We start from the raw sequence: 27,689 nt of genomic DNA on the forward strand, positions 1-27,689 counted from the left end.
GACTCTTTCTTGGTATTGTCCTAAAAGAAGCTGCCAAGTGAGAATGAAAATTTTCAATAATTGTTTTAAAAAGAGTAAATTCTTTTGATATGTTTTCATCATGCAGGATTCAAGAGCATGCTGTATAAACGTAGAAGCTATGAAAAACAGAACTAGGAAGAAGGCTGCAGGTATTCCAAGTAATTTTCTCCTCTGGGATGTTAAACCAGAGTGGTTTTATAAAATACAAAAGAAACAAGAAAATGGACATGCTGGTGTACTGAGGAACAAAATAAATATTTTATTAAATTAATGCAGGTATAAAAAGTGACAATCAAATGTGGAGTTAGACATCATCTCTGCCTATGTCATTTACAATGAGACACAAGACAAAGGGATAAAGTGCTTTACAAATATACCACCACGAGAAGGTTTAAGAATGGAATGAGTGGCTTCCCTCAGTCAGAGTCCTCGCTTGTACCTCACACAAAGGGCAGAGTCATACAAATTATTGTGCAAATGAACATGTACAGATAGATGACAGGAGTTCTGTTGCAGATTCTGTTTCTTTAGCCTTGACCATGGCAAAACAAAGGCTTTCCTTTTCATTGATCCCAGTAAATGGCCAAGAGGGAAGGAAAATTGCTGGACCTCCTGAGAGATATCTGATTCTCACAGTCTGAGGAAAACAACTCCTTGGGAGGTAGTGATGAGAGCTCATGGCATTCAAAAGTTCAAGCACAGCTAATGAGACTTTGCTGGCACAGATGAGGGTCTAGGGCAGCCAACAGTCAAGGTACACTACTGGAATTTCCAGAAAGAACATGTAATTTTGCAAATCAGAATCAAAATGAAGTTTATACCCAAGAGAAAATGACATTAAAAGTTCCAGACATGATTCTGTCATAGAGAGTTAATAATAAAGTTGCCCGTCAGGTTCACTAAGTTGACTCAGTATACCCTGGAGAACCCATGGGTCTCCTTTGACCAAACATAAAACAAACCAGATTTGAATTCAGTCACAGAGCAAGTACTCAACAAATGCTGGTTGTCTAAACATGTAAGTAGTACATATTTTAGCAGGTACCAAATCATATGAAAGATACTGAAAGGCTATGGGAAACATGACCTAGAAGCAAAATAGACACAGTTCCTGACCACTTAGAACTTCAAATTTGTTCAAGCTGCTACATAAGAAATAATATATTGAATAAAAATAGCAAACTGCACAGCAGATGCATAATGTTACCACTCAGGAAAAATGTTTAAAAATATGTACTTTTAACATACATTTCCATATATAGACTATCTTTAGAAGAATACATGTACAAAAGTCAACAGAGGTTGCTTCTAGAAAGGGAATCTAGAAGGCTGGGAGGATGGAATGAAGAGTTTTTTTAACTGTCTCCCATGGGATTGTTTGAATTTTGAATCATGGAAGGGTATGGATTCAAAATACGATAGTACTTAAATCAAAGAAAAAGGTTAAACAATACCAGACACTATACATACAAGCATCAGATTGTATGGTGAAGGCAAATAAATCAGGGATAAATCTAATGCTAGAGCAGGAATTCAAGAGTTATTTCCCATAGTTCTTTAAAATATTGACTTATCTTTGTAAACTAAATTGTTTTGATTATTAAAATGTTTAAGTGTATCCAACTGTCTCAGACCACATTGACTGGCCACTCCTCCTCATGGCAATATTGCTAGACTTTCTCTTTCACACCATCATTCTCCTCCAACACCTTATGCCATGACATGGCGCTAAATTGTAATAACAAATTTTCTTGCCAAGCTCCTCGTTATACTCCGAGGTCCTTGAGGGCAGGTACTTTGTCTTGCTTACATCTGTAGACTCAACACCTGGCACAGTGATTGATATTCCAAGAGCACTTAATAAATAGCTTTTGAAAACATTAATTGCTTAAAGTAAAATTGCTGTAACTTATATTCCAAAAGGACAATGGGTGACAGTTGTGGAAATCTGAGGTCTGCTATTTACTGGTTCGGGCAAGTTATTTAATCTCTCCGATTCCTGGGCTGTAAAATGAGTGTAAGAATAGTGGTTATCACAACAGGGTCGTTACAGGGATGAAATGAGGTTATGGGTGTAGGTTTCCACATAATTGTAAAGCTGATGTTTAAAAGAAACAGATGCTGCAACAGACACTTGAGGTCTAAGAATAAGATTATTCAAGTCAACCAAAGTACCAGGGGGTTAAATAAAGTCAGATCCTATACAAACCAATGGTTTGTTCTCTGTGCTTCCTATTTGTACTTATGGTTACAGGAGGGTACCAAGCACCTTACAAATACTTTACGATTTACTGGACGCAAGCAAGCGGTTAAGTAACAAGCCTAGTTTGGTGACAAAATTTTAACATCTACTACAATATATCTTCAAAGGAAATCGTTCACAAACACCCTCACATCACAAGATTCCATAGACTCCAAATAAATAGAAACAATAAATACTGTCGCAACACTGGGACTCTCAGTCATACAAAAGACAAGTCGAGGAATTGCGTGCAGCAAAGGGCACTTCTGCAGGAACTGACCATCGCGTCAGGGATTCTCAACTTGTTTTCCTGGGGTGAGCCATGGGTGATTTGCTTGGAGGCTCCTCGTTCAGAAGTGCCTTTTCTCCCTTTCACATGCGCTGGTGAGTCTCTCAGGCATCATGAAGTACCAAGGTCTCTTTCCAGGCTCCCCTTTCTACTCCTCCTTTCTTTGTTCTTCTCTTGTTCCCATTTCAGTGTTTCTACTCCTCCTTTCTTTGTTCTTCTCTTCTTTCCCCAGGTTCCCATTTTCAGTGTTTGAGCCTTTTCATTCCTATATCGTCGACTTCCCACGGGCCCATTCATTCCTCTGGTTGTGTGCAGCCCTGCGGAACTCCCAGACCACAGGCTGAGAATCCCTGCTTGAAGATCAGAAGTTTCAATGCTGGCTTACGTCTCCTCAAATTGTGGATCTGGAGAGTGATAATAGTACATTAATTTTATGAGGAGGGGACTGGGAAAAAATAACAAAATAAAGTCCAAAGAGAAATATAACTCATATTTGCTAGATGATATAATAAATTTGAAATAAGAGAAAGAGCCAGATTGTATTTATGCTCAATAACTCTTACATGATAAAGGTCGACTAGTTTGCCCGGGACTCTCCTAGTGTTAAAAGTGAAAGTCTGACATCCTGAGAAAACCCTGTGTCTTGAGCAAATTGGGATGGACTCAAACAACACTTGCTAATTGGCTTTACCACACAAATGAATGCTATGGACCACATAATAAAACCTGGTTGAGCTTGTGCAAGTTAATTAGACTACTTTAAACTTGGGCTCATTGCTCAAGTTTGTTTTCTAACTACATTAATAAGAATTAAAAACCCTAATATAAATTTCATCTTAGTTCAGTAAGCTGGGTGAGGTTTTTCTGCCCTTTTATAAACGTAGACATTTGTAGTAAAATGGATTGAAGCTGATGGGTTAAGTGTCCATGGTTAGGCGAGTGGGCCTCTAAGCTTGAGTTTTGTCATCAGTTGTGTGCTCTTGGGCACTTTACATTATCTTCTTGACCCTCTGTTTCTCTACTGTAAAATGGGAATGATTCTAGTATTTATCTCTTTGATTTTTTTTTGGCGGCAGGGTTGGTGGGCGGGGGGATTAAATGAGATACCGTGCATGAAGCAGTTAACACAGTGCCTGACATGTGGGATTTTAGAATGAATGAATGAATGAATGATCCATCCACCTAAGTCAGCCTGGTCCCCTATTGCAGGGAGATGCTGGAATGCAGGGCAAGAGAAGCTGCTTCCTCCCCCTTCCTCTCTCCTCTTCTCTCTCCACAGAGCTGCTCCCCACTCCCTACTTTTGAGGGCTGCTCCTACATCTCCTCAGACTGTGGGAAGAGTTCTCAGTCTCTACCACCAGCATTCTTTAAAAGGTGGGGAGATGATCACTGATCGAGTTTTCCTTTTTACTGCTTTGGCTTCTTGTTTCCTTCTTTTTTTCAACTTCCCAATCCCTTCTGATGTTCTTACCATTTTGCTGCTTTGAGTTTGTATCTTGGAGGCCACATTTTTCCACATCCATTATTCTCACTTGAGAAAAAGAAATCATTTTTATTTTCATATAGCACAATGCTACATCCATACAGTGACTCATGTTTAAATCACACATTCCTATAAAACATTTTTAATCCCTTAGGAAGTCTGGTAGACTTTGTTATTGCATGGGTCCCAACCCCTGGGGGTAATTAGTAATGATTCAGCAGTTTAGGGCACATGCTTTTTTTGTTCCTAGATTTTCTTGAGGAGTATATACTTTTATTTTCCAACTTTCTCTCAGAGATGGACCATATTCTGAGGTACTTTATTATCTATTGGCTTTCTAGATATTCCTAAAGCCAACTAATTTTTTTCCAGGGAAACATTCAAAATGCAAGTTGACAACAATCATTTCCTTGGGCAACTCAATTCCATCTCAGGATCTTACTGTCATTGAAACCTGATCCTTATATTAATATTTTGCCTAACTTAGTTCTTTTAAGGACCTGTTCTTTGTAAACAGCTGATCTCTCTTCCCTCAGTTACACCACTTTCTCAGACACACCCACTTTCATAAAACATTGTGGGGAATTTCTTAGTGACTACTGGAATTCCCTTCCATATTTTACTTTCCTGTTTGTCTTTAGACAACCCTACGGGCAGGCCATCCTTGGTATACGTCTGAAAGTATTGGGGGAAATGTTCACTTCAAATCGTCTTAAATGGGAGGAAATTATTTGAATATATTCATTTTCCTGGATTTTAATTGTTCCCATGGGTAAATTGAGAAATAAACACATGCAAATTATTTCAAAATCTACATAACATCCGCCACCGGAAATCCTGCAGAATACTCTAAGTTAAAAATACCACATTTCTACAAAAGGAACTATTTCTATTACTTGGGGCACTCACAAACAAGCTCAGTAGGACAGTGCGACTAAAGCAAGACTAAAATTCAACTGAAACTGACAAGCATTTTAGCTCTTTCTCCTCTGTAAGTTGGTGATTATTTGCATGATGGCAGGAAGCCATTGACACTGAGTCTTCTTCGACCTCCATCTCCACTCATTCTCCCACCCCTTACTTCTGTACATCTGATTTTCACCCAGCAATCCCACTCAGCTTTACTATAATTGCTATTGAACAGTGGAATGCCTTTGTGCCGACTTGCAAAGGTAAGTCAGGTTTCCTTGAATCCATGATCCAACTCACCCCCACCTCCCCCAGTTAATACTACTACGAGTGTTTGTTGCTGCCCTCCAATGTAGGTGATGCTGAAGAACAGTAAAATTAGCAGGACCAAAGGAAGAGGTGGTGCACAGTGAACACTGTGGCATGGCTAAAACCCACTTTGCATAATTGAAACTTGGCCCTGGGAGGGAAGGCTAACAGGAGGGTGGCATGTTATAAATCAGTGTTTCCCAGCAGAGGTACCGCTGGCAGTTTGGATAGGACAGTTTCCTGGTATGTGGGACTGCCCTGCAGATTGCAGAATATTTAGCATCCTTAGCTCTGCCTACTAAGTGCTATCGTGACAATAATAACACCTTCTTACACTTCCCCTCATCCCTGGTGGAGATCATTGCAATAAAGGAAATACCTTGTTTTCTTAAACAGAAGAGGATTGTCAGTGCTACACCAAAGAACAGGACAGCTCCCAGAATCACCAAGTGAGTCCTCTCATCTTGGGGAGGTATTACAGGTGGTTCTGAAAAACAAGACAAAAAGAAAGTGACTAAAGATAAAATTTTGATGGGAAGAGGTCAGGGGAATAATCATTCTTGAAATTTAATTTAGTATAGCTTTAGGTTAATTTTCTTAAATAACAAAGTTCCTGGCCAGTGAGTGGCTGGAATAGTGAGATACTATGATAAGAAAGTAGGGGCAGCATGAAGAAGTGGAAGAAGCCCAGGCTTTGGACAGGTGGGCCTGGGGTTAAATTCTGCTGCCATGGACCAGTTTTGAGATCTTGGGCAAGTCCTTTAACCAGCCTACAAAATGGAAATGCTAATAAATTTCTTGTGAGGCTAATGTTTGTGAAATGCTTAGCATGGGACCACAGGGAATGGCTGTTCAATACTAAATGGGGGCCTTGATAACTTCACTTCCTCTTGCATTCTTTAATACAGAAGCTAGCAGCCCACTGTACGTGCCAAAGGTGGCCCAGAGTGCAATATGGAAGGCCAATTGGCACTGCTAAGGAGCTCCTGCCTCCCCACATCTGAGGTTATGATTGGGGACCAATGCTTGTTCTCTTGTCTTTCCCTGAAGTTTGAACACCTCTGGACATCTAGTCATTGGTGCCTCTCACTAGTCTTGTTGTCTGTGGTCCAATGCAGGAAGAAAACGGGTCCTGTGGCACACGGATGCTCAGACTGCCGAATCCCACCTCTCACCATTAGTCAGTTCCTGCTTGGCTCAACTGTGAACTGAGATCCATGATCCCTAGCTACCTGGTTCAAGCTTTAAAGCCACAATGACAGCCAGCATTTGACTAGTATTAACAGCTTACAGTTCCCAAAGCCTGTTCATGTACATTTTATATGAGTTTCAACACAATTCTATGAGTGAGGCGTACCAGGTACTAAAAAAAGAATCCCAAGTTACAGATGAAGACACAGACTCAGAGCAGTCAAGTGAGTTACTTTAGGATGCCCCACAAATTAGTTATCATAAAACAGCTTTTAAATGGTAGGAATCCACTAATAAAACTCTTACTGAAGGACAGTTCAGGACCTGAGGTCTCATACCCCAGTGAAAGCATCTCCTTAATTGTCTAAACTTTTTTTTTCCTCTTTTTGTTTGCAAGACCATCCTGGCTTGTCTTTTCCTATTGATTGAGTTTTCTATCCAGTTATTTCAGTTATTTTCTCTGAAGTACCTGGAGTTTTCCTGTCAACATCTATTGGGGGAGGGAGCAGTGAGAAGTGCTTCTCAGGACATCTCTGGGTTTGTGTTGCACGTCATGCTCACCCACCTCACTTTCTCTAACAGTCTCTCACCAGACTGTTTCCCACCCCACCTACTTCTGCAGGGTAGTGAGATTAAAAAAAAAAATCATTGACTTTGTACAGGCAAGAGTCTCAAACCATTTTCATATACTATTGCTGATTTTATCCCTACAATAACTTTGTAGGTTATAACCCTGCAGGGAAAGTGAAGCACAAAGAAGTCTAATGATTTGCCCAGAGAAACACAGCCTCATGTCCTAGGCACCACGCAGACTGTCCTGAGTTAAAATATCATAGACTACCTTGGGAGAAGTACATGGGGAGAAAGGATCTATCCTGTTTGGAATAAGATAGAAAAGTACATTCTATTTGTTTCCTGCCACAGAAACTCTGGAAAGAGGGAGCAGCTCTGATGAGCTAGGATTTGGATTCCTGAAACATGGCCTAAATTGAGCCTTCTTCTCAGGTATTCCCCCAGGTTCTCCAGCTACAAGAGCATTTCCTACATAGAACGGGGTTGCCTGTTTTCTTATCTCTTTCCCCCGGAGAGTGTGAACTGTATCTCATTCTTCCATGTGCACGCAATGCCTAATATAATGCCTGGCACATAGGGCATATTCAATAACTATTTAGTGAATGTTTATTAAGTACCAATATAACCCAGATAAATGGAGGTGAGAAAGCAGAATGCATTTCATAAATATAGTGTTACTCATTCATTCAATCATTCATTCAACAAACACTGAATGACTATGATGAGCAGGCATCATGCTAGGTGCTAAGGGACAGCGTTAAGCACATTTTAATTGACACATTCAGAATATTACCTGGGATGACCAACTTAGCTGTACTGTTTTCCTTGAGATTTAATCTCTGAAAAGTGCAGTAGAAAATCTCCTTAGCGGTTGTGTTGACTCTCAATGTGCTGGTCACATTGAAAAGCTGCTCCTCCCTCTTGGAACTGGTGATCGTGGTCCTGCCACTCAGGACTTGATGGTCACTGCTTGTCCAGATGACTTCAGCCTTGGGGTAACCCTCAGCCTGACATGTTAGTTCGTGTTCAGAGGTGGCTGGGTCCATGGAAATTCTTTGGTTGATTTTGCGATACGGGGCTAGATCATGAGCAAAAAGAAGTCAGGATTTTTGCTTAGCACAGAACTAAACATGTGGCTTGGTATGGTCCACATTAGAAAAAATGTCAATGCAGGCTGGTTCTCAGAGAAATAAGCTTAATGTTCAGATGCCTCAGCAGTGGAGAACCTCTGCTAGTTCCGCCTCAACTCAGTTCAAAGTTGGGTCAAGTTTGGGCTTAAAGGAATGACTATCTTACTAAAAAAATCATGCTGGTCTATCTGTTGGGCTTAAAGTACATATAAAGATTAATTTAAAGAGACTGTTAACTTTAAACCAATAGTCTTTAATATAAAATATGTCTCTCCATTTATTTGAGTCTTCACATATTTCTCAGTAAAGTGCTATAGTTTTTACATGGGGCCCATTTCTTCTTAAATTTATTCCTGGATAGTTTCTTTTTGTTGTTGTAAAGCTGTCTTCATAAACATAAACCTCTTCGGCTGGCTGGCAAGTACCGTTTTCTTAGACTTTATTTAATAAACAGAAAATCTGATTTTGATTTGTCATTCACTTTTCTGACTTTAAGTCAATGATCAGAAATTAGATATGAAAATATGTACTATTTTATTTGTAAAAGTTGATCCACATTCCTGGTGATACTTTTTAAAGTTTAAATATATTTTTTCTTTTAGAATAGTTTTAGATACAGAAAAGTTACAAAGATAGTACAGAGTTACTGTATACCCCATACCTAGTTTCCCCTATTGTTAACATTTTATATTACCATGGTAAAGTTTTCATAACTAAGGAACCAACATTAGTACATTATTATTAACCAAACTCCATAATTTATTCCATTCATCACCAGTTTATCCCAATGTTCTTTTTCTTTTCTAGGATTCCATCTAGGATACTATGTTATGATACTTATTTTTAAAATTTTTTTAATGCTGGCTATTTTAACAAATTATTCAAATAATTATTATATTCAAGGAAGAAAGTTTGATTAAATTTTAGATAATAAATAAATAAATAAATAACATTAACATGTTATTTTGTTGGTATAATCTTTATTTTACTTCTAATACTTTAGAGTAACCACTAATGGTCCAGAGCCTTAACTCTCCATTCCTTTACCAAATACGTAACAATAGGCTAGTAATATGATTTATTCACAGAGATTTAACACAAAACACCCAGGATCAAACAAAACTGAAATAAATAATGATGTGATATTTTGGTACTCTTAAATCAATGAAACCACCATCAATGAAAACATTGGAAATCAACATAATTATGATTTGAAAACACACAAATAATATTATGAATACTCCAGTCCTCAATCTTGCATCTGTCATGTTTAAGAATTATTTAAAAATGAATCTACTGATTATACTTCATGGAATAAATATTTCATAAAGTAATATTACCATAATGGGGTGTAGTTCACTTGGCACATAGCTTGATTTCTGGGCAATTAAAATTTCAGCCCTAAAATCACTGTTAATGGTAAAACATTAAGGGTAAAATATTTGCTTATTTACCCTCCTATCATCATTTCTAATGGGATAAGAGTAAAGGAGAATGCTGTATTATATTGAGAAATATGTATAAATATGGTATACCTCTGGGTCCAATGAATGAGTGGATTCATTCCACAAGAATTAAGTATCCACTACATTAGTCTCTAAAGTGGGGCACATACATGGGGTATAGAAAAAAATATTAAAACTTTCACATATGTGTTTTTATCATAACAATTAAGAAATAATTTAGGCCTAGTAAGCCTTAGTGATTGACAGTAGGTCACACTTTGCGTGCCATACAAGGGTCTTACAGGAAGATAAGAGTTTTACGACACTGAAGGGAGGACCGTGACTTACTTTGGGGTTAAGATGGATTTTCAAATTCTCTTATCTAAATTTGACTAAACTAACCATCTTACAACATGAACAACTAAGTAGAAAATTTCCTTCAAAGAAACTGAGGATTGAAGACAACACTAATAATTCAAGCACAGACCAAAAAGAAATGACAGAATTTACACTTTTTGTCAGCCCCTTATGAGGTTAAGAACAACAAGTACTTAATTGGACCTGACAAAGTGTTGGTTAAAAAACCTCAGGATTGTCTGGGCACATTGGCTTAGGCCTGTAATCCTAGAACTCTGGGAGGCTGAGGGGGGAGGATCGCTTGAGGTCAGGAGTTTGAGACCAGCCTGAGTAAGAGCGAAACCCCGTCTCTACTAAAAATAGAAAAATTAGCCGGGCGTTGTGGCATGCCCCTGTAGTCAGTCCCAGCTACTCGGAAGGCTGAGGCAGGAGGATTGCTTGAGCCCAGGAGTTAGAGGTTACAGTGGACTATGATGTGACACCACTCTACCTGGGGCGACAGAATGAGACTCTGTCTCAAAAAAAATAATAATAAAGTAAAATAAAAAAAACCTCAAGATTATCGAGATCATCCACCTTTGTTAATAATGAATTTCACTCTAAGGATATTATGGCTTCACATATTAGCTAATGATAGTGAAGAATCAAAATTAGTAAGACATTGAAAATATTGTTTATTAAATTTTTATTTCATCCTCTTAAAATGTCTATTTTTGTACATTTTAAGAATGTACAATATATTAGGTTGAACAAGATGAAATTGGTGATATTCAACCTCTCCTGATCTTCAAAATGGCAATTCTTTATGATACAGTCTATATATTAGTAGAAAATAAATTCTTTATAATTACACACACACGTGCATGAACACACACACTAGTTCAAAATGCCCTACAGATAGGGTATGTAAGCAAAAATTTTTACAGACCCCTGGTTTATTAGATCTAGAGCACTGTGCTAATGTTGGTCAATCAGGACCAAGAAAAGCTCATGATAGTTGTTGGGTTTTTTGTGTGTGTTTTGTTTTTTTTGGCAGAGATAGGGTCTTGCTGTGTTGCCCAGGTTGGAGTGCAGTAGCATGATCATAGCTCACTGCAGCCTCGAACTCCTGGGATTGAGTGAGCCTCCCATCTCTGCTTCCCAAGTAGCTAGGACTATAAGTATGGGCCACCACACTCGGCTAATTTTTTATTGTTGTTTTATAGAGACACGGTCTTGCTATATTGCCCAGGCTGGTCTTGAACTTCTGGTCTCAAGTGATCCTCCTGCCTTGGGCTCCCAAAGTGCTGGGATTGTAGGAGTGAGCCACTGCACCCAGCCTGCTCTTGATTGTTCTGAAGTCAATATACAACTTGATACACATTCCAGAGGTACAAATACAGGCAGTAAAACATGGTTATTAAGGACACAGACTTCAGAGCTAGACTGCTTGGATTTAGAACCTGGCTTTACCACTCACTAGCTGGGTGAACTTGGGCAAATAACTTAATTTCTTTGGACATCAGTTTCCTCACCCTTAAAATGGTTAGAATAACACCACATATTATTGAATCAAAGATTCCATCTATTGAAAGACACACTCAGATTTCAGAGACAGTAAAATGTGAAAAACATTTATCTTAGACAGGATGAAGCACCTACCCCGTAGAGTCATTCTGAGGATTACAAGAACTAATATAGGCAGAGTGCTTCATACAGGGCCTAACACAGAATGGTACTGCGTACGTGTAGTAGTACTAGAGCTGCTCCTTCTCCTCCTCTTTTGACTACGACCGCTTAAGTGTAATCTTGTGGTATTCTTTAGAAAGTACTGACAATTTCTGATGGACAGTCTTGGAAATAAATTTTCACATATCCAAACCTGTTTATGTTTCCAAAATTTTAGGCTAATCCTACTTGAGGGAATCATTCATTCACTCATCCATTCAACAAATATTTTTTGTGGGCTCTTGTCACACTACTGTACTGTACGTCAAGCCCCAGGGATGCAATGATGACTAAAACAGACTCAAATCCCTGCCCTTGTAGAGTTTATATTCTAGAATGAAAGAGACAATAAACAAAATAGATAGGTACAGCTATATGATATGCTACTAGGCCTTCTGATTTCAAGATTCTTCTTTCTTAAGCACCAAAACAGGCAAGAAAAGCTTCATCTTTCTCTGCTGCACCTCTTTTAATAAAAGGATTTGTTCTGCAAATTTGGATTCAGTCAAAAGGCCACACTTAAGGACCTACAAGGCCATATTTCTCCTTAAGGCCACAGGTTCCCCACCCCTTTCAGCTACACAATATCTTAGACAGGGATACATGCTATAGAGAATACTTAAACAGGGCTGGAGAATTTGGGGGGAGAGATGGGATTGGGATGGAATGACAGCAGTTAATCTTTGGTCCATAGGCTCAAAACAGCTTTATCAGGATAACTATGCAACCTTGTGTTCTTTCAGCTGCCTAATTCCATTTAAGATCCCGAAAGTATAAATGGACGTTTCATTTTCCCTCCTATTATGTTCACTGATTAGGGGTAAACATTTTTTATTGAAAGTCAGATGCCTGACAGTCTGGTATTTAAACTATCAAAGATGAAAGGTGCAATAACACCCAAAGTAATAATGATAATTGAGTTAATCCAAAACAAAACTCAAATTTCAGTTTCAAAATGCTTCACCCTTAAAGTCCCATGATGGGTAAACTCCCTGGGGAGAAGCGGTGTTACCACACATTTGCTGTGATGGGAAGAAAAACTCTTACTGTGAAATCATTTACATATGGAGGTGACTCAGGAGTTCTACTTCCTTAAGTTGTAAAGCTCCTGAGAGCCAGAGACCATGTCTCTATTGGTGACAATACCTCAGTGCAACTGAAGCTTGGTGGCTGTCTTGTTCTCAGTGCAGAAGGTCTAGCCTTTTGGTATAACTCAACTCAACTCCCAAGACCACATTATGCAAATGCCAACAAAATAGATTGGGACTAGGATGACAATTTTGTATATATTTGTATTATGTTATAATACAAATCAGATCCTTAAACCTGGTAGGTCATCTGCTTTGCTTCATCAAGGACCCCCTCCTTGGAAAACCCTCATCAGTGCCAGAAGTTTTCCTATTGTGTTGGATGACAGTAAAGGAAATTGCAGATCCATAAGGGATATTATGGAGCCCAGATGACCTGGAAGAAACACTTCCTCAGTATAGGGACAGCTGTCCCCTCCCTGCGTACTCCCTACAGGCTGATGAACGACCTTCTGTAGAAGCAGAAACTTGTATTCCATGCTTCTTTCTTCCTGAATGCCAGGATTATATTCTTCCCCTCCATCCCAGACCTAAAAATGCTAGCTGTTGATGAAGCTAAGGCTTGATAATTTCTTTAATGACTTCAAACACAGTAGATGCCTGATATTTGCTGATGGACTAAAGAAAAGTTGAAAATGTAAATCACTACATCCCAAACTTTCTTTCATGAGTGTCATGAATGGAGAAGCATACGGTAAAAAATACAGTGAAAATTAAATCTACTTCACAAGTGACATTTTCTTGACAACAGTAGCATTAATTGAGCCAGAATCAAAGACTAATAATATGCAATAAAATGGATGCATTTTTTCTAATCCCTACATGATTTTGGTTTTGAGTTTATAATTATCAGTGATCCAGTATGATAAATGTAAACTTTTTCTACTTCTATTATTGACCTTCAGATTGATGGTCATCAGCCCAGTAATGGAAAGACCAAGAAGAGATGATTTACTTCTACTCAAATATTGAAAGGTCACCATGAAAACCAAAGAAGCAGGCAGATAATCTCAAAACTATGACTAGAAAGGTCAGATTTCAGCTTAATATCAGGGAGTAATTTCAACAGGCTATGGAAGGGGTGTCCAAATGACAGGGGTGCCACTGCTGGAAGCATATGAGCAGAAGAGCCTTTGGGGGACTTTTGTTCTTCGTGGGAGTTTGGATTAGCTGCTCATGCCTGGGGTCCTTTCAGCTCTCGATCCGATGAAACTCAATAGTGAAAGCAGAGGTGGCCAGTTAAGGTGTTTTCCTTTGCTTAGCTAGGGCCAACCCCAAACTTTGAAATCAAGTAACCTAGTGACATATTTGTGGGTCAGTACCCAGGAATTAACACTCACAGTTCCTTTTCAATTATCCAAGATAACACTGGTATACATTTTCAAGATGAATGTATGCCTATTGAGCATAGCTTATACCATCTGTGAGGAAGAATGACTCCTTTACACTTACTAAGATTATTTTTTGTTTGCATAGATTGACTTCAAGCCTTTTTGAATGTGAACCTTACAATGGGATTTGTCCTTAATATATTTATATGGGTTTGACACAGAGAGGCTCAAAGGAAGGAAAATAGACCCAATAAAATAAAAAAAATAGTAGTTGAATAAAAAAATTCTGGAGGGACACACAAATAGTGGCTACTATCTTTTCTTGCTATGGAAGATGGTGGTAAATGGAGGAGAAACACTTTTGCAATTCATTTTATTCCCTTCCATAGTATCTGAATTATTTGCAAGTACATGTATTACTTTTATAATAATAAAAAAGTAAAGACTAGGATTTTTTTTTAAACTGAACATAATATAGAACATGGCTCTGTGTTGTTTGGTTCCAGATCTCCAGAGACTGTCAAATAGGAGATGCTCCAGAAAGGCTCAGCGTGTGAATAAGTGAATCAATGAAGGAATGGATTGTGCTGTGCTGTTTGAAAGTAAATCTGGACTCTCAAGAATGAAAAGTTCTCAAGACTCGGGATATATTTTTAATAAAGGTCAGGCATTTTTATCTATAATAATTCTTACCATTGACTTTCAGAGTAATCCGCTTGTAGTCTGCACCCCCGTAGCTGATCATGCAGCGGTAAACCCCTGCATCCCGCAGCTTCACATCTGTGATCTCAAGCGCCGCACTTCCCAGGAAGAGTTGGTCCTTCAATAGCCACGCCCTGTCACGGTAGCTACTGTCCTGAACCTTCAGGTCTTCCTCGCCACGAACAAATTGAATAATATTCTTATTGTCCATTTCCCAGTAGACAACTAATGACATCAGGTCTAATTGTTTTTCTACTGGGAACCTGCATTCAATTGTCACATTGCTGCCATACTCCACCACATACAGGTCCTTGGGAACTGTGACAGTAAATGCTGAAAAGAAAGACGACCAATCTTTAGAAGAGGGAAAATTCCTCAAAACATTTACAGAATCAGTACAGGGTTTACAATAACTTTATCTTGTTAGTTATGTGATAATTGTATTTAAGGACTTACTTCCTTAAAATACACCTTTTATCCAGTGGACTTGAAACATGTTTTGGGATGCTATATCTCATCCCTGAGTTAGAATAATAAAATTAGCTAAACAAGTTGCCCCACAATTCATAAGCATATATTTCTGTAGAAATATTATATTGTGATGGAGTACTTATAGCCAAGGAGACTTGGTTTCAAGGAGACAACTCTAGAATGCCCTTTGACTAGACACCTATTTGCCTTCTACATAGAGTGAACTGTAGATTTGAGTATTCATCTATTCGTATTGCCCAACACTTTTGATCAATTCTTTCGCCAGTGGTCCATTGGTATGGAGTTTAGGCAGGACCGAAGGATGATGCTAACACTGTGATACCCTGACACTTTCTATGTATACTAAAATTCTTCCTTAGAATATCCTCAACAGAAAAAGCAGATCACAGAGCACCTAGATTGAATAATCCAGGCCTTATTTAAAACAAACAAATAAAAGTATACATATAGGCCACTTCCTCAGATATTTTCAATAGCTATCCCTGGGAAATGGGTAATAGGTTAATTTTGTTTCTTTTGGTTTGCCTATATTCTCTATGTCTTTATACAATGACACAGGTGCCTTGTTTATGGAATACAGAAGGAAAAATAGAATGTTCTCTCTATAAGAAAATTATCTCCATTTAAAATTATTATTTTAGTTTTTAACTCATGGTTAAAATATTTAAAATATAGATCTTAATGAAAGGATTTGGTGTCTTACCATTCAGTAGATGCCAGTAGGCTGTGAATGTAAAGATGTCAAATATCCTCATCTTTCTGGAATGACCTAGTTATGAAAAACACACAAAAAAAGACTGCTTTACTCAATAATTAAACACACAATATGACAGTATGGAACTTGGAAGTTCTAATTGAAATAGTCTTCCAATAACCAGCCGTGACTGTAAGTGTGAAAATGCAGTGAGGAATTTGGAAATTCAATACCTTCATTTAATAGCCCAGAGTCATATAAGCCAAGTGAAAAAAAGTTACTAAGATATGCATTTTTTAAATTTAGTAACAGGCCCTGCAAAAACTTGTAATATACACTCAAAAGAAGCCAAGAAGAAAATATTGCACAAAAATCCTTTCACCTATTTCATGTTTTCTCTGCTTTGTAACATATCTAGAAATTCAAACCCGCCCTTTCAAAATTTCAAAGCAAGGAGAATCTGACCTCCACTTCTCCAGCCTTTCAATGCTTCTTTCTCCCTACAGGTAAATACTTTCATCCTACTTTTTAACTATTCAAGACTCTACTTCATGATCTCAACCATGCCAGCTCTCCTCCAGGTGCCATCCTTCAAAATCTCCTCTTCTGCCTCTCACTTATTCAAAATCATAAATCCTATTTTCTCAGTAAACAGATTCTACTAGTAACAGGAGGGAGTGGGAAGGAGAGTTAGATGTGGCTGATGCATACTAAGATATGAATGACTCACTGCCATTCTTCCAGAGGTATCTGCCTAAATTCTATTCTTCATTTTGTCATCCTGCTTGAAATTTGACTAATTCTGTCATTAGCAAACATTGATTGAGCATCTCTCCCATGCCAGGCACTATTGAAGGCACTGGGAATACAGAAGTGAACAGGAAAGAAAAGTCACTCTTCTCTTGGAGCTTATATTCAAGTAGGGGAGTAAAAGAAGATCTGTACTTATTTCAGCCAATCTACTTATTAACATATTTTCTCTCTCTTGTGTTATGTATATATTTATACACTTTGATGGAGAAGTCAGTTTTCTCTCTTAGTGTCTCTCCAACCTCTATATACATACACAAATGATCAATTAATCAATGCTACACATATATAAGACAGACAATTCTTTTAATATATAGTGAGCTTCTAAAAGTCAGTAAGAAAACTACACATAACCAAAAAGGAAAATAAGCAAAAGGTTCTAACATATAACTGACATGAAAACATAGGAAAGGATGCTCAATATCACCAATAAAAATGTATATATTTAAGATATGCAATACCATTTTCCACTTATTAGCTTGACCAAAATTATGAAGATTCTTAATAGTTAGTGTTTGTGAGGATGTGGAAAAATAGGCCTGCTTGCTAAGGATAGGAATGTGAAGTTGTATAACTTCTTTGGAGAGCTATTTGATAATCTCTATCAAAATTTTAAATGTGTATGTCATAGGACCTTTCACTCTCCCTCCTAGAAATCTATTCTACAAAAACAAAAGCACATACATATAACTATATATATAAAGGGACAGAACTGCTAATAATAGCACAAAACTGGGAATACCCTAAATGGCCTAAATGGTTAAATAAATTTTGGTATATTCATAAAATATAATACCATTAAGGACAGAATTCAGTACATATATATGTATTGATTTTGCAAAGATGTAGAAAGTAAGTTGCAGAACAGTATATCTAGCAGAAATCCATTTTCGTTAAAAATAGAAGAAGAAAAATGTGTATGTGTGGATGTGTGTGTCTTTAAACTCAGAAAATGTCCAAGATGCTGGCAGTGATTACATTTATATTTAGGAGTTAAATTAGAAGGAGGATAGGCAGGTTTTTACCCCTTTATAGTTTTAAAAGGAAGAAAGGAAGGAAGAAAAGATAGAACAAGACAGGTGAGATTATGAATTAGTTTTTTGGTGTTTTAATGTGTTCAAGTTTTCAAATGAATTGAATGTTTCACTTTCATTATTAGAAAAAAATGAAAACAAAATTTAATGAATCATTTTACCTTGCCAAGCTGCAGAGTGTTTGGCAGACCAAGTGGTATAATGTAAAGAACCCGCAGAATGGAGTCCAAACATCTGAATTGAGATGGAATAACGACATTCAGTTATTTTTATTTTTTATTATAAAAATAATATAACCACATTATAGAAAACAAGAGGAAAAAAGAAAAAGGAAAAATCACCATTATTTCATCACTCTCAACCAGGGAACATTTGGTGATATCTGGAAACATTTTTGGTTGGTGGGGGGAGGGGTGCTGCTGACTCCAGGGGTAGAGGCCAGAGTTGCTGCCTTTAAACATCCCACAATGCACAGGGCAGCCCCCCATAGCAAAGACATATCTAGCCTAAGATGTCAATAATACCAAGGTTGAGAAACCCTGTCACCAGGGAACATTTGGTGATATCTGGAAACATTTTTGGTTGGTGGGGGGAGGGGTGCTGCTGACTCTAGGGGTAGAGGCCAGAGTTGCTGCCTTTAAACATCCCACAATGCACAGGGCAGCCCCCCATAGCAAAGACATATCTAGCCTAAGATGTCAATAATACCAAGGTTGAGAAACCCTGTCACCACTGTGAGCATTTCAGTACAGACTTTTCTTTCAGTCTTTTTCTCTGTGAATCTTTTAAAAAGTAATTATTACCTTATCTAACATTTAATGCCCATTTATTTCATTTAAAATTATGACATATTCCCCATTTTACTGTATGATATTCATAAGCATCTTACTTGATGATCCCATAATATTTAATTCCTCTATTGTTAGGTATCAAATCATTGTCAATTTTTAAAATATTATAAGAATTTGTGTATTCAGCAAATATTTGTTGAGTGCTTTCTGTATGCCAGGCCCCAGGCTAGGCCTTAAGATAGATTTTCCTCAAAAGAACTGCTAATCAAGGGGAAAGAATATTTTCCTGGTTCTTGACACATGCTGATAATTGTACCATTACGCTGTCTCTCCACCCAGCACGGAGTACTTTTTTTTTTTTTTTTTGAGACAGGGGTGTTGCTGTTCCCCAGCCTAAAGTGCCACGGCGTCAGCCTAGCTCACAGCAACCTCAAACTCCTGGGCTCAAGTGCTCCTCCTGCCTCAGCCTCCTGAGTAGCTGGGACTACAGGTGCATGCCACCACCTCTATTTTTAGTAGAGACGGGATCTCACTCTTGCTCATGTTGGTCTCAAACTCCTGACCTCAAGTGATCCTCCTGCCTCAGCCTTCTAGAGTGCCAGGATTACAGGTGTGAGTCACCATGCCCAGTACTGAGTATTATTTAAAAAAAATTTTTTTTTTTTTGCTAATTTGATTATTGAAAAGTACAACTTGAATTTTTCATTGGTTTGTTTATTGTTTGGTTCTTTTGTAAGTTATCTAATTTTTTGGTCTGTTTATGTTACTGGTTTCTTATGCATCTGTATGAACCATTCATGTTAAAAAAAAACATAATACAAAAAAGATAAAATAAAATGAGTTGTGATCCTTTTGCTAGAGTTAGCTGCATAATTCTTATTTCTCTCTTTTCCATCAACCCTGTACACAGTGAAGAGAGATGGCCTGCAGGCCTGCGAGGACACAAAGGTTGTTAAAATGGTGCTACAGCAGCTATCTAACTGTCCTTTCCTTGGTCTAGAGTTGATTATACCACAATTACAAAATACTAATGTGATATTATAAACACAAATACACTTTTTGGGCAGAAAGAAACTTGAGATACTTTAAACTCCAATCAAAGCACCGTTGAATAAAACAGAGAGATATTAAGTCCACTCTTGGATTATACCAAATTTTGCCAATGTTTATAGCATACACTGGTGGAGTTCTTATCCTTTAATGAATTTAATTGAAAATTTTAGGGATAATAAAGGCTTACTAGAAGGTGATGGATTAGATCCAATATTTTCCTAATTTCCTATCCTACCCTCTCCTCCAAGGCTCTAATCCCTTGGAGTACAGCTGTCATTAGTGGGGGGAGAAAAGGAGGAATACAGAGACCGTGCCGGCTGATGTCTAAAGCCATCAGGGCAGTTGGTCTAAGAGAAGAACACTGACATCTCCTCCTTCAGGTAAGAAATTATGACTGTGTGTGAATTCCCAGACAAAACGGAGACATTCAAAGACCAGTGAAATGTGAACTGGGGAAGAAGTGATGGCTCATTCAGGATGGGGAAGTGGGTTTGTCCCTGGGGGAAGCCCAGCATAACACTATGGAACTGATACTACTTCTCCATCTTCCAAGGGTAGGATGGGTAAGAGGAAGAGACAGGGAAAACATTCAAGCTTTCTTTCTCAAACGTAGGAGCAAGGACTAAGAGAGTTCAGCTATTAAATCTCTGCTAAATGATCAAACTCTATTAAACTCTACTCAATCCTGTACCCAAACTCCTTGCCCTCAGTCACACTGAGACACCCTTCTACATTTTCCACATGAGGTTTCAATTCCCCACAGTATTTCTGTGGCTTTCTTGAAGATCACACTCTGACTGAGTCATGTAGCCTCTGCCTATCCTCTTCTATTGAGAAAGGCTAATTTTTTCTTCAGAGTATCATAGTTCTCCTTAAATACCATCAGTGACTGCCATTGTCAGCTGGTACATCATTTCTGGAAGGCAATTTCAGTTTTCATCAAAAGGCCTTTAACAGACACTTTGACTAAGTAGTAACACTTCTAAGAGTTTATCTGAAGGAAATAATCAGCAATGTCCCATAGATTTCTATGCAATGAGGATCAGCAAATGGCTAAGACAGTGAACCACTGTAAATAACTTTTATGTCCAGCAATGGAAGATTAATTTCATTTGGTTTCCCAATTTGATGGAACGCAGCAATAAAAAAATATTTTTAGAAGGCTATTTAATTCATAGAAAACCATCCACAGTATATTTTTTCAGATTGAAAAAGACAAGGTAGAACAATGGTACTTTTACTCCTCGTGTTATAAGACAAATGCACACTGAACATTGACATAAGCCAGGGTAAATGTGTCTAAGAAATATTTTAAGGTTCTTATTCTTAGGCTCCTCTTTCCTGTTTCAGGAGTCCCTTAGGTCTTCGGAGCAGATGGAGCAAAGAATTTAGGTTCGGCAGTCCTGCATCTTTAGGGCAGGAAGGGACCTTAGGAGATGCTGCAGGTGGGGTGACTTATGCGGAGTAAGACTGTCAGTGAGCTGTTGACTGTGGACTGGGACCCACGTGTCCCGACCTCCAGCCTAGGAATTTCTCTCTAGACCCAGCTACCCACCTCAGGACCATATTCATGAACACACAGTCACATCGCACCTGCCAAAGGCCAAATATATCCGCTGATCTTGTTAACCCTGGCAGGTAATTGGCTCTACTGCCTTCAAACTATCCCGTTTTCCTTTCCCTCCTCCTCTCTGTATCCCAAAGGAAGAGTCCAGAGACCCTCTATTTTAAAGTTCTGAGAGCGCCGGCCGGAGACTGGGCAGCGGGCGCCCCGCGGGCGAAGAACGCTCCCTACCTGCGCGGGGACACTCGCTGCCGGCGACTCGCGCTGCTGCGCCAGGGACTGGAAGCCAGCGGGTGGCGCGTCGGCTCGCCGGTCACCTTGCCCGGCCTCCGGGGAGGGGCCCGCCCACCTCTGCCCCGCAGACCCGCTCCAGGAAATTCAGTTAGGTGGAGCCTGGACTTTCCTTGCCCTTTGGCTCGAGCTTTCAATGTGGAAACCTAGCGGATGCTCGTGCTTGCAATTTATACATTCCACTGAGTCGAAAGTGAAACCAGTAAAATAGGTTTCCCATAAGTCAGATTTTCATCAAGAAGAGCTCCAAGGATAAAAGTACATCCGCATCTAGTTTAAAACAAGCCAACATCTGAGAGCACGAAGATGTCAGACCCTGATTTTATTCTTAAAACAGACATCTGCCATCAGGTTTACCCCTTTCTGATAAAAGCCTTCAAGATGACTGAATATCTTGACATAACTAGACAGAAATTCTACAACATATAGAAGGTAAAAGAACAGACCCACATGGCTCTGGGTTTTATTCTAGAAAGTAGGTGTGTGTGTATAATAGGAAAGATATTTTTAAATCATGGATTTTGTGACTTCCTCAAAGTTCCTCGACATAATGAAACTTCAATTGCGTTGTCATTCAAAGAACTTCCCATCCTGAGCTACACCTTTTAAGAATGCCCTGATTCCTCCTATCCTGCAGTCCTTGGGATCTAGGCTGGGGAAGCAGATTCTAAGTGAGGGCTAAGAATGCGCTTCTGGTAACTTCAGGTCAATGGATCGGTGAAACGGATATTATGACTCACAGAGAGTAGTGTCACAATTTACGTAAGCTTTTCCAAACACCGTTGGACTTCTAGGTACTCCCCTTTCCTTCCTTCTTTCTTTCTTTTCTTTCTTTCTTTCTTTCTTTCTTTCTTTCTTTCTTTCTTTCTTTCTTTCTTTCTTTCTTTCTTTCTTTCTTTCTTTCTCTCTTTCTCTCTTTCTCTCTTTCTCTCTTTCTTTCTTTCTTCCTTTCCTTCCCTCCCTCCCACCCTCACTTCCTTCCTTCCTTTCTTTTTCTTTCTTTCTTTTTCTCTTTCTTTCTTTTCTTTCTTTCTTTCTTTCTTTCTTTCTTTCTTTCTTTCTTTCTTTCTTTCTTTCTCTCTCTCTCTCTTTCTTTCTTCCTTTCCTTCCCTCCCTCCCACCCTCACTTCCTTCCTTCCTTTCTTTTTCTTTCTTTCTTTCTCTCTTTCTTTCTTTTCTTTCTTTCTCTCTCTCTTTCTTTCTTCCTTTCCTTCCCTCCCTCCCACCCTCACTTCCTTCCTTCCTTTCTTTTTCTTTCTTTCTTTTTCTCTTTCTTTCTTTCTTTTCTTTCTTTCTTTCTCTCTCTCTTTCTTTCTTCCTTTCCTTCCCTCCCTCCCACCCTCACTTCCTTCCTTCCTTTCTTCTTCTTTCTTTCTTTCTCTCTTTCTCTCTCTCTCTCTCTCTTTCTTTCTTTCTTTCTTTCTTTCTTTCTTTCTTCTTTCTCAATTTATGGGTGCTGGATGTGTGTAGTATGTGTACACACACGTATATAAATAAGTTTCATGAAAAAATACTTAGACCTTCCAGGTGCAATGCTGTCTGACCTTTTCCACTTAATGTTTCGTTTTGCTAAAAATGGTGGTCAAGATCTAGGACACAGACTTCATCATCTGCTAGTGTGGTCTGAAAAAACTGGCTCTAGAGCCATCTACCGTGAACTAGCTAACTTGGACAATTTACTTAGCAACCAGGATTAAGTCATATCTTCTTACATGGCCTCTATGGTCTATGAATAACTTTTAAAACTCGAGGGGGGGGTTTGGGGTTTTTGTTTGTTTGTTTGTTTTATGAAAGCAATGTTCAGGGTCTACCTAAATGATCTAGAGGGAAGGCAGGAGGTGAATGGAATTTGCCCTTCGCTGAAGTTATTGGTGGGAATTGGAGGTATTTACTCAATTTGCTGCTCAGTCTTTCCATATTAGTAATTGGAGGATTTGTGGGTTTTTTTCATCTCTTCTGCTTGTTTCCACCTTTCAACCATTCATTTTCCCATGCAATTGATCAAGCTCCTTAATGAAATTTTTGGTATCCTCCAGAGATAGAAAAACAGGATATGTTTAGAAAAAGAGAAATCTTATTTTATCATCTCAAAAACTATATGTAAATCAAAACAGCTGGGGAAGGGGAATAAGTCCCGAAAACTTGCATGAGTTTTGTGACTTGGGCAAAGTGGATGGAGAAGTGCTGAGGTGGGAGACAAGCGATGGGCAGCCAGGGCTGAAAAGTTAGACACTCTGGTCATCTCCTCTGTCACCATTTCCCATTCATATCCCACCTATTCATTTTTACAGGTGAAAACTCATCATTGCCAATGTTCTGTTTCTCAGAATGTCTCTGAGGGTCACTCGCATCACATTTGACTTGCGGGTAGGCAAATCAAGTTTAAAATAAGATTCCAGGGCTCTGCCACAGACCTGCTGAATCCAAACCTTTGGGAGGTGGTTATGGGAGTTGACATTTTAACATTGTCAAATTTTAACAAGTCCTGTTCATGCTGAAAGTTTTGAAAACAGTTTTAAGGTAAAAATTCAGCTAAGAGTTCTTTGCTAGAACACCTATAACTCCCTTTCCTCCAATTTGGCTCATTTATCAATACCACCCTTCCCTCTGCCTCTGCCTACCCCACTTACCACTTTTCCTTCTAAAACAGGAGAGGTGATCCTCATTTGTACTGATTTCAGGATGACAGATTTCAAGGTCTTCTGCCGGGGCCTGCAGTGATATGAGCAATTTCCTAGTGAAGAAGCAGTTTCCTGTAAACTTGAATATTTAATAATGTATTTTATAGGCTCATCACAAAAGACTGAGAAGTCATTTTTTCTTTTCCCCACCCTTTCCTGAAAGGACAGAAAGACCTTTCTCTTCTGAGAGAGATACAGTCCAAAAAGAAACTAATAAATAAAAATTTCAGGCACTGAAAAGTCCTATAAGAGAAAAAAGAAAACCAGGCAGGGTAGTGTGGTAGAGTGCTCACGTGTGGGGTTCCTTTAGTTATGGTGCTCAGGGAATGCACACAAGGTGATATTGGAGAAATGAATTATGAAGATAACCATGGAAAGATCTGCAGGAAGAGCATATTTGGCAGAAGAAACAAAAAGTGCAAAGACTATAAGGGGGAAACAAGCTTGGCAAATTCTAAAGATGAAAAAATCATTGTGACTGGAGTATAGAGTACAAGGAGGGCTGGTGGATCAGATCAGACCATGAAGGGCCTTCAGGACTAAAGGAAGAGGTTGGATTCTAATTGCAATGAAAAGCTACTGGATGATTTAAAGTGGGAGAGTTACCTGGTGGAAGTTTTACTGATAAAAGTATCACTGTAGCTGTGGTCTGAGGAATGGCATATAGAGGGGACCTTGTATTCATGGAAGCTGGGAAACCTTTAGGAGCTGTTGCTGTAGACCACATTCAAAATATAATTTGAAAGTAGAATCAATAGAAATTGTAGATGGATATTAGTAGGAATGGAAACAAGGGAATCAAGGAAGACATATATATTTGTATGTATATACACACAGATATATACATACACACATACATATATATGTATATTTTAATATGCTATTCCAGAATAGGATACTATAGATGGGTTTGGGCTTTTACAATATAATATAAATTCTCTAAGGAATTCTCTAAGGAAGTCTAAAAATAAACAAACAAAAAACTCTCTTGGTAAATTAACAACTGAAAACTGGTTTTAACCAATCAAGAGACTCATAAAGAAGAAATTACAATCCTTTCTGGAAATGGAGAGGATGTTGGTGGTGGTATGGTGGGAGAGATCCAAGGCCGTGGCCCTGCTGCTAGGACTTGCTATTAACCAGGCTCTAAAATGACTGGTCCAGAAAATAAAGAAATTCACAGGAAGCGCTGTGCCAGGGATAAGGGCAAAGGGCTGTGAGTTATGGTTAGAGCTTTCCTTTGACAAAGCCTCAAAGGCTTAGAAATGCCATCAACTGAGGCATCGGCATTAAGGTAAGTGCGTATGAACTCTGTTTGGGGATGCACTGTTTTACTACCTTACAGAATATGGCAGGATGGAGAGTAATTAGAAAGTGTAGGTTTAAGTCATGCCTGTGCATGAACAAGCCAAATAGAAATGTGTGAATTACAGACTAGAGTTATAGTCATTTCACAACCCCAAGTGAAGATCACCAACCCAGAAATTCTTGCTAATTTTGTGCTACTCAGAATTGACAAGGCAAAGGGAACCACAGCAGCATTTTCAGAGTAAGATAGAATAATGACATTCCTGGAAAGTCAGAAATAATGTAAACATAATTCTACCCCATGAAGTCCAACTCTCTCAAGACAAGGCCCCAGCGGGAGGAGATAAGCAGTTTTTCCAAACCCAGAGAGGGCTAGTTTAGGTTTGGATTAGAAAAGGTAGCCTTATTTTACTTCTGATGGAAAAAGGTTGTTCTAAAGCAAAATCATTGGGTGTCCATCACACTATATTTCACAGACTCCAATAGTTATGGCAATAACCTTCATTTGCTTGGTTTTAGTTAAGGGGATAATTAATGCCTGCTGTGACCACAAACATTTAAACACAGTTAACTCATCCTTTTTCATGTGTTCTTGGAGGGCAAGAGGAAGATGGATAGTTGGCACAGGGAAGAATAAATTTTGACACTGACAACACTTGTTCCCAGGTTTGCTTGGAAGAACTTTGATGGGCACTGCTCGGCCAAGCTAAGTAGCACTTCCAAGGATGCTTACCATAGAAGGGGGAGGAAAAGAAAGAAGACCAAGGTCCAGGTATGGTTTTTTTGGTGTCCCTGGGTGGCACAAAGGGATACTGTATCCCTCTTGTGAAAAATTGCAAAGAAGGGGAACTGTATAATATGTATGCGATAGAAAAACTAAATAAGGTGTTTTTCTACTCTCACACTTGACATAGCACAGAACACTGTGCGTGGGGTTTTCCTGCATACCAAGCAGTTCCCCACTGGACACCAACTGAGTGTGCTGTAATTCAATACAATTCTAACACTATCTATGGGACGTTAAAGTCAGATCCCACAGGTTAAGGGCTCAGTCTCACAACACTTTGGAACTTTTAATCAACTTGCTATTAATTGGAGGTTCCCATGACCCCTTCCTTGGGTTTCATTAATTTGCTAGAGTGGTCCACAGAATTCAGGGAAACAGTTTACCTACATTAACCAGTTTATTATAAAGGACGTCACAAAGGATACAGATGAACAGCCAGATGAAGAGGTATATAGGGCAAGGTATGGGGGAAGGGGTGAGGGGCTCCCATGCCCTCTCTGAGTATGGTACCTTCTAAACACCTCAGCGTGTTCAGCAACCAAGAAGCTCTCCAAACCCCCTAGATCAAGGATTTTTATGGAGACTTCTTCATGTACACATTAGCAATTGTTAACTCAATGTCCAGCCCCTCTCCCCATCTTGGAGGATAGGGGTGCGGCTGAAAATTCTGAGCTTCTAATCATGGCTTGGTCTTTCTGGCCCCTTTTCAAGAGCCTACCAAGAGTCACTTCATTAGAACAAAACCCAGGAAATCCCAAAGGATTAGGAGTGCTGTGTCAGGAACTGGAGTCAAAGATCACATAGAACAAAAGACGTACCCAGCACACATATTGCTTGAAAAACTACAAGGGTTTTAGAAGCTACGTGCCAGACAATGGGTACAGAGACCAAATGTATATTTCTTATTATGATGTAATATCACACATAATAAGGTAGATCATTGTACTCATCAGAGTTCAGGGAATCGTCTCTGTTATTTTTAGTCATTCAGGGTAGGACACCAGGCTGAATTTCTCAGAGTTGTAGGAGGCAGAGGTTCACAGGCTGAGAACAGGGTCATGTGAATTGTGTGGGTTTCAGGAAAAGGAAATTAACAGGTTATTTAGTTTAGTGGTATGGTGACCACTAAACTACAGTCGAGAAAGACAGATATAAGCAGCTACTATGAGTGGAAAAAAATTGTAAAGAGAAAAATATCTAGAGTGGGTTTTAGGAGTTTCCTGTTTGATACGCTGCGTACAGAGCCTTTGCAGAGACTCCTTAAGAAAGCTTAATGTGAAGACTCTCATTATTCTTCACTGCTTCAGCAGTCAGTTTGTTTTCTTAGAATGCTATTACATGCTTGGACTCAACCATGTGAAGCCTCACTTTTATTCAGGTTACACTCTGAAGGATAATTGCTCCCTG

General features: G+C 38.9%; 1 protein-coding gene across 3 annotated transcripts; it reads right to left on the reverse strand.

Annotated features, from left to right (window-relative positions):
* Nucleotides 1-260: 260 nt before the first annotated feature.
* Nucleotides 261-24,181, reverse strand: CD274 (CD274 molecule). 3 transcript variants are annotated; one of them, XM_045563880.1, is made up of 8 exons: nt 24,137-24,181; nt 17,969-18,041; nt 15,973-16,038; nt 14,769-15,110; nt 7,811-8,095; nt 5,633-5,740; nt 4,024-4,083; nt 261-2,956 (listed from the first exon to the last, which is right to left on the reverse strand). In XM_045563880.1, exons 1-8 carry the CDS (start codon nt 24,170-24,172, stop codon nt 2,934-2,936), a joined length of 993 nt encoding a protein of 330 aa, XP_045419836.1. In that variant the 5' UTR covers nt 24,173-24,181; the 3' UTR covers nt 261-2,933. The 3 variants fall into 3 exon arrangements, with proteins under 3 accessions (XP_045419836.1, XP_045419837.1, XP_045419838.1); XM_045563881.1 differs by lacking the exon at nt 24,137-24,181 and adding an exon at nt 21,447-21,628; XM_045563882.1 differs by lacking the exons at nt 17,969-18,041; nt 24,137-24,181 and adding an exon at nt 21,447-21,628.
* Nucleotides 24,182-27,689: the final 3,508 nt, after the last annotated feature.

The sequence above is a fragment of the Lemur catta genome, chromosome 10 (assembly GCF_020740605.2).
Source record: "Lemur catta isolate mLemCat1 chromosome 10, mLemCat1.pri, whole genome shotgun sequence".
Lineage (NCBI taxonomy): Eukaryota > Metazoa > Chordata > Mammalia > Primates > Lemuridae > Lemur > Lemur catta.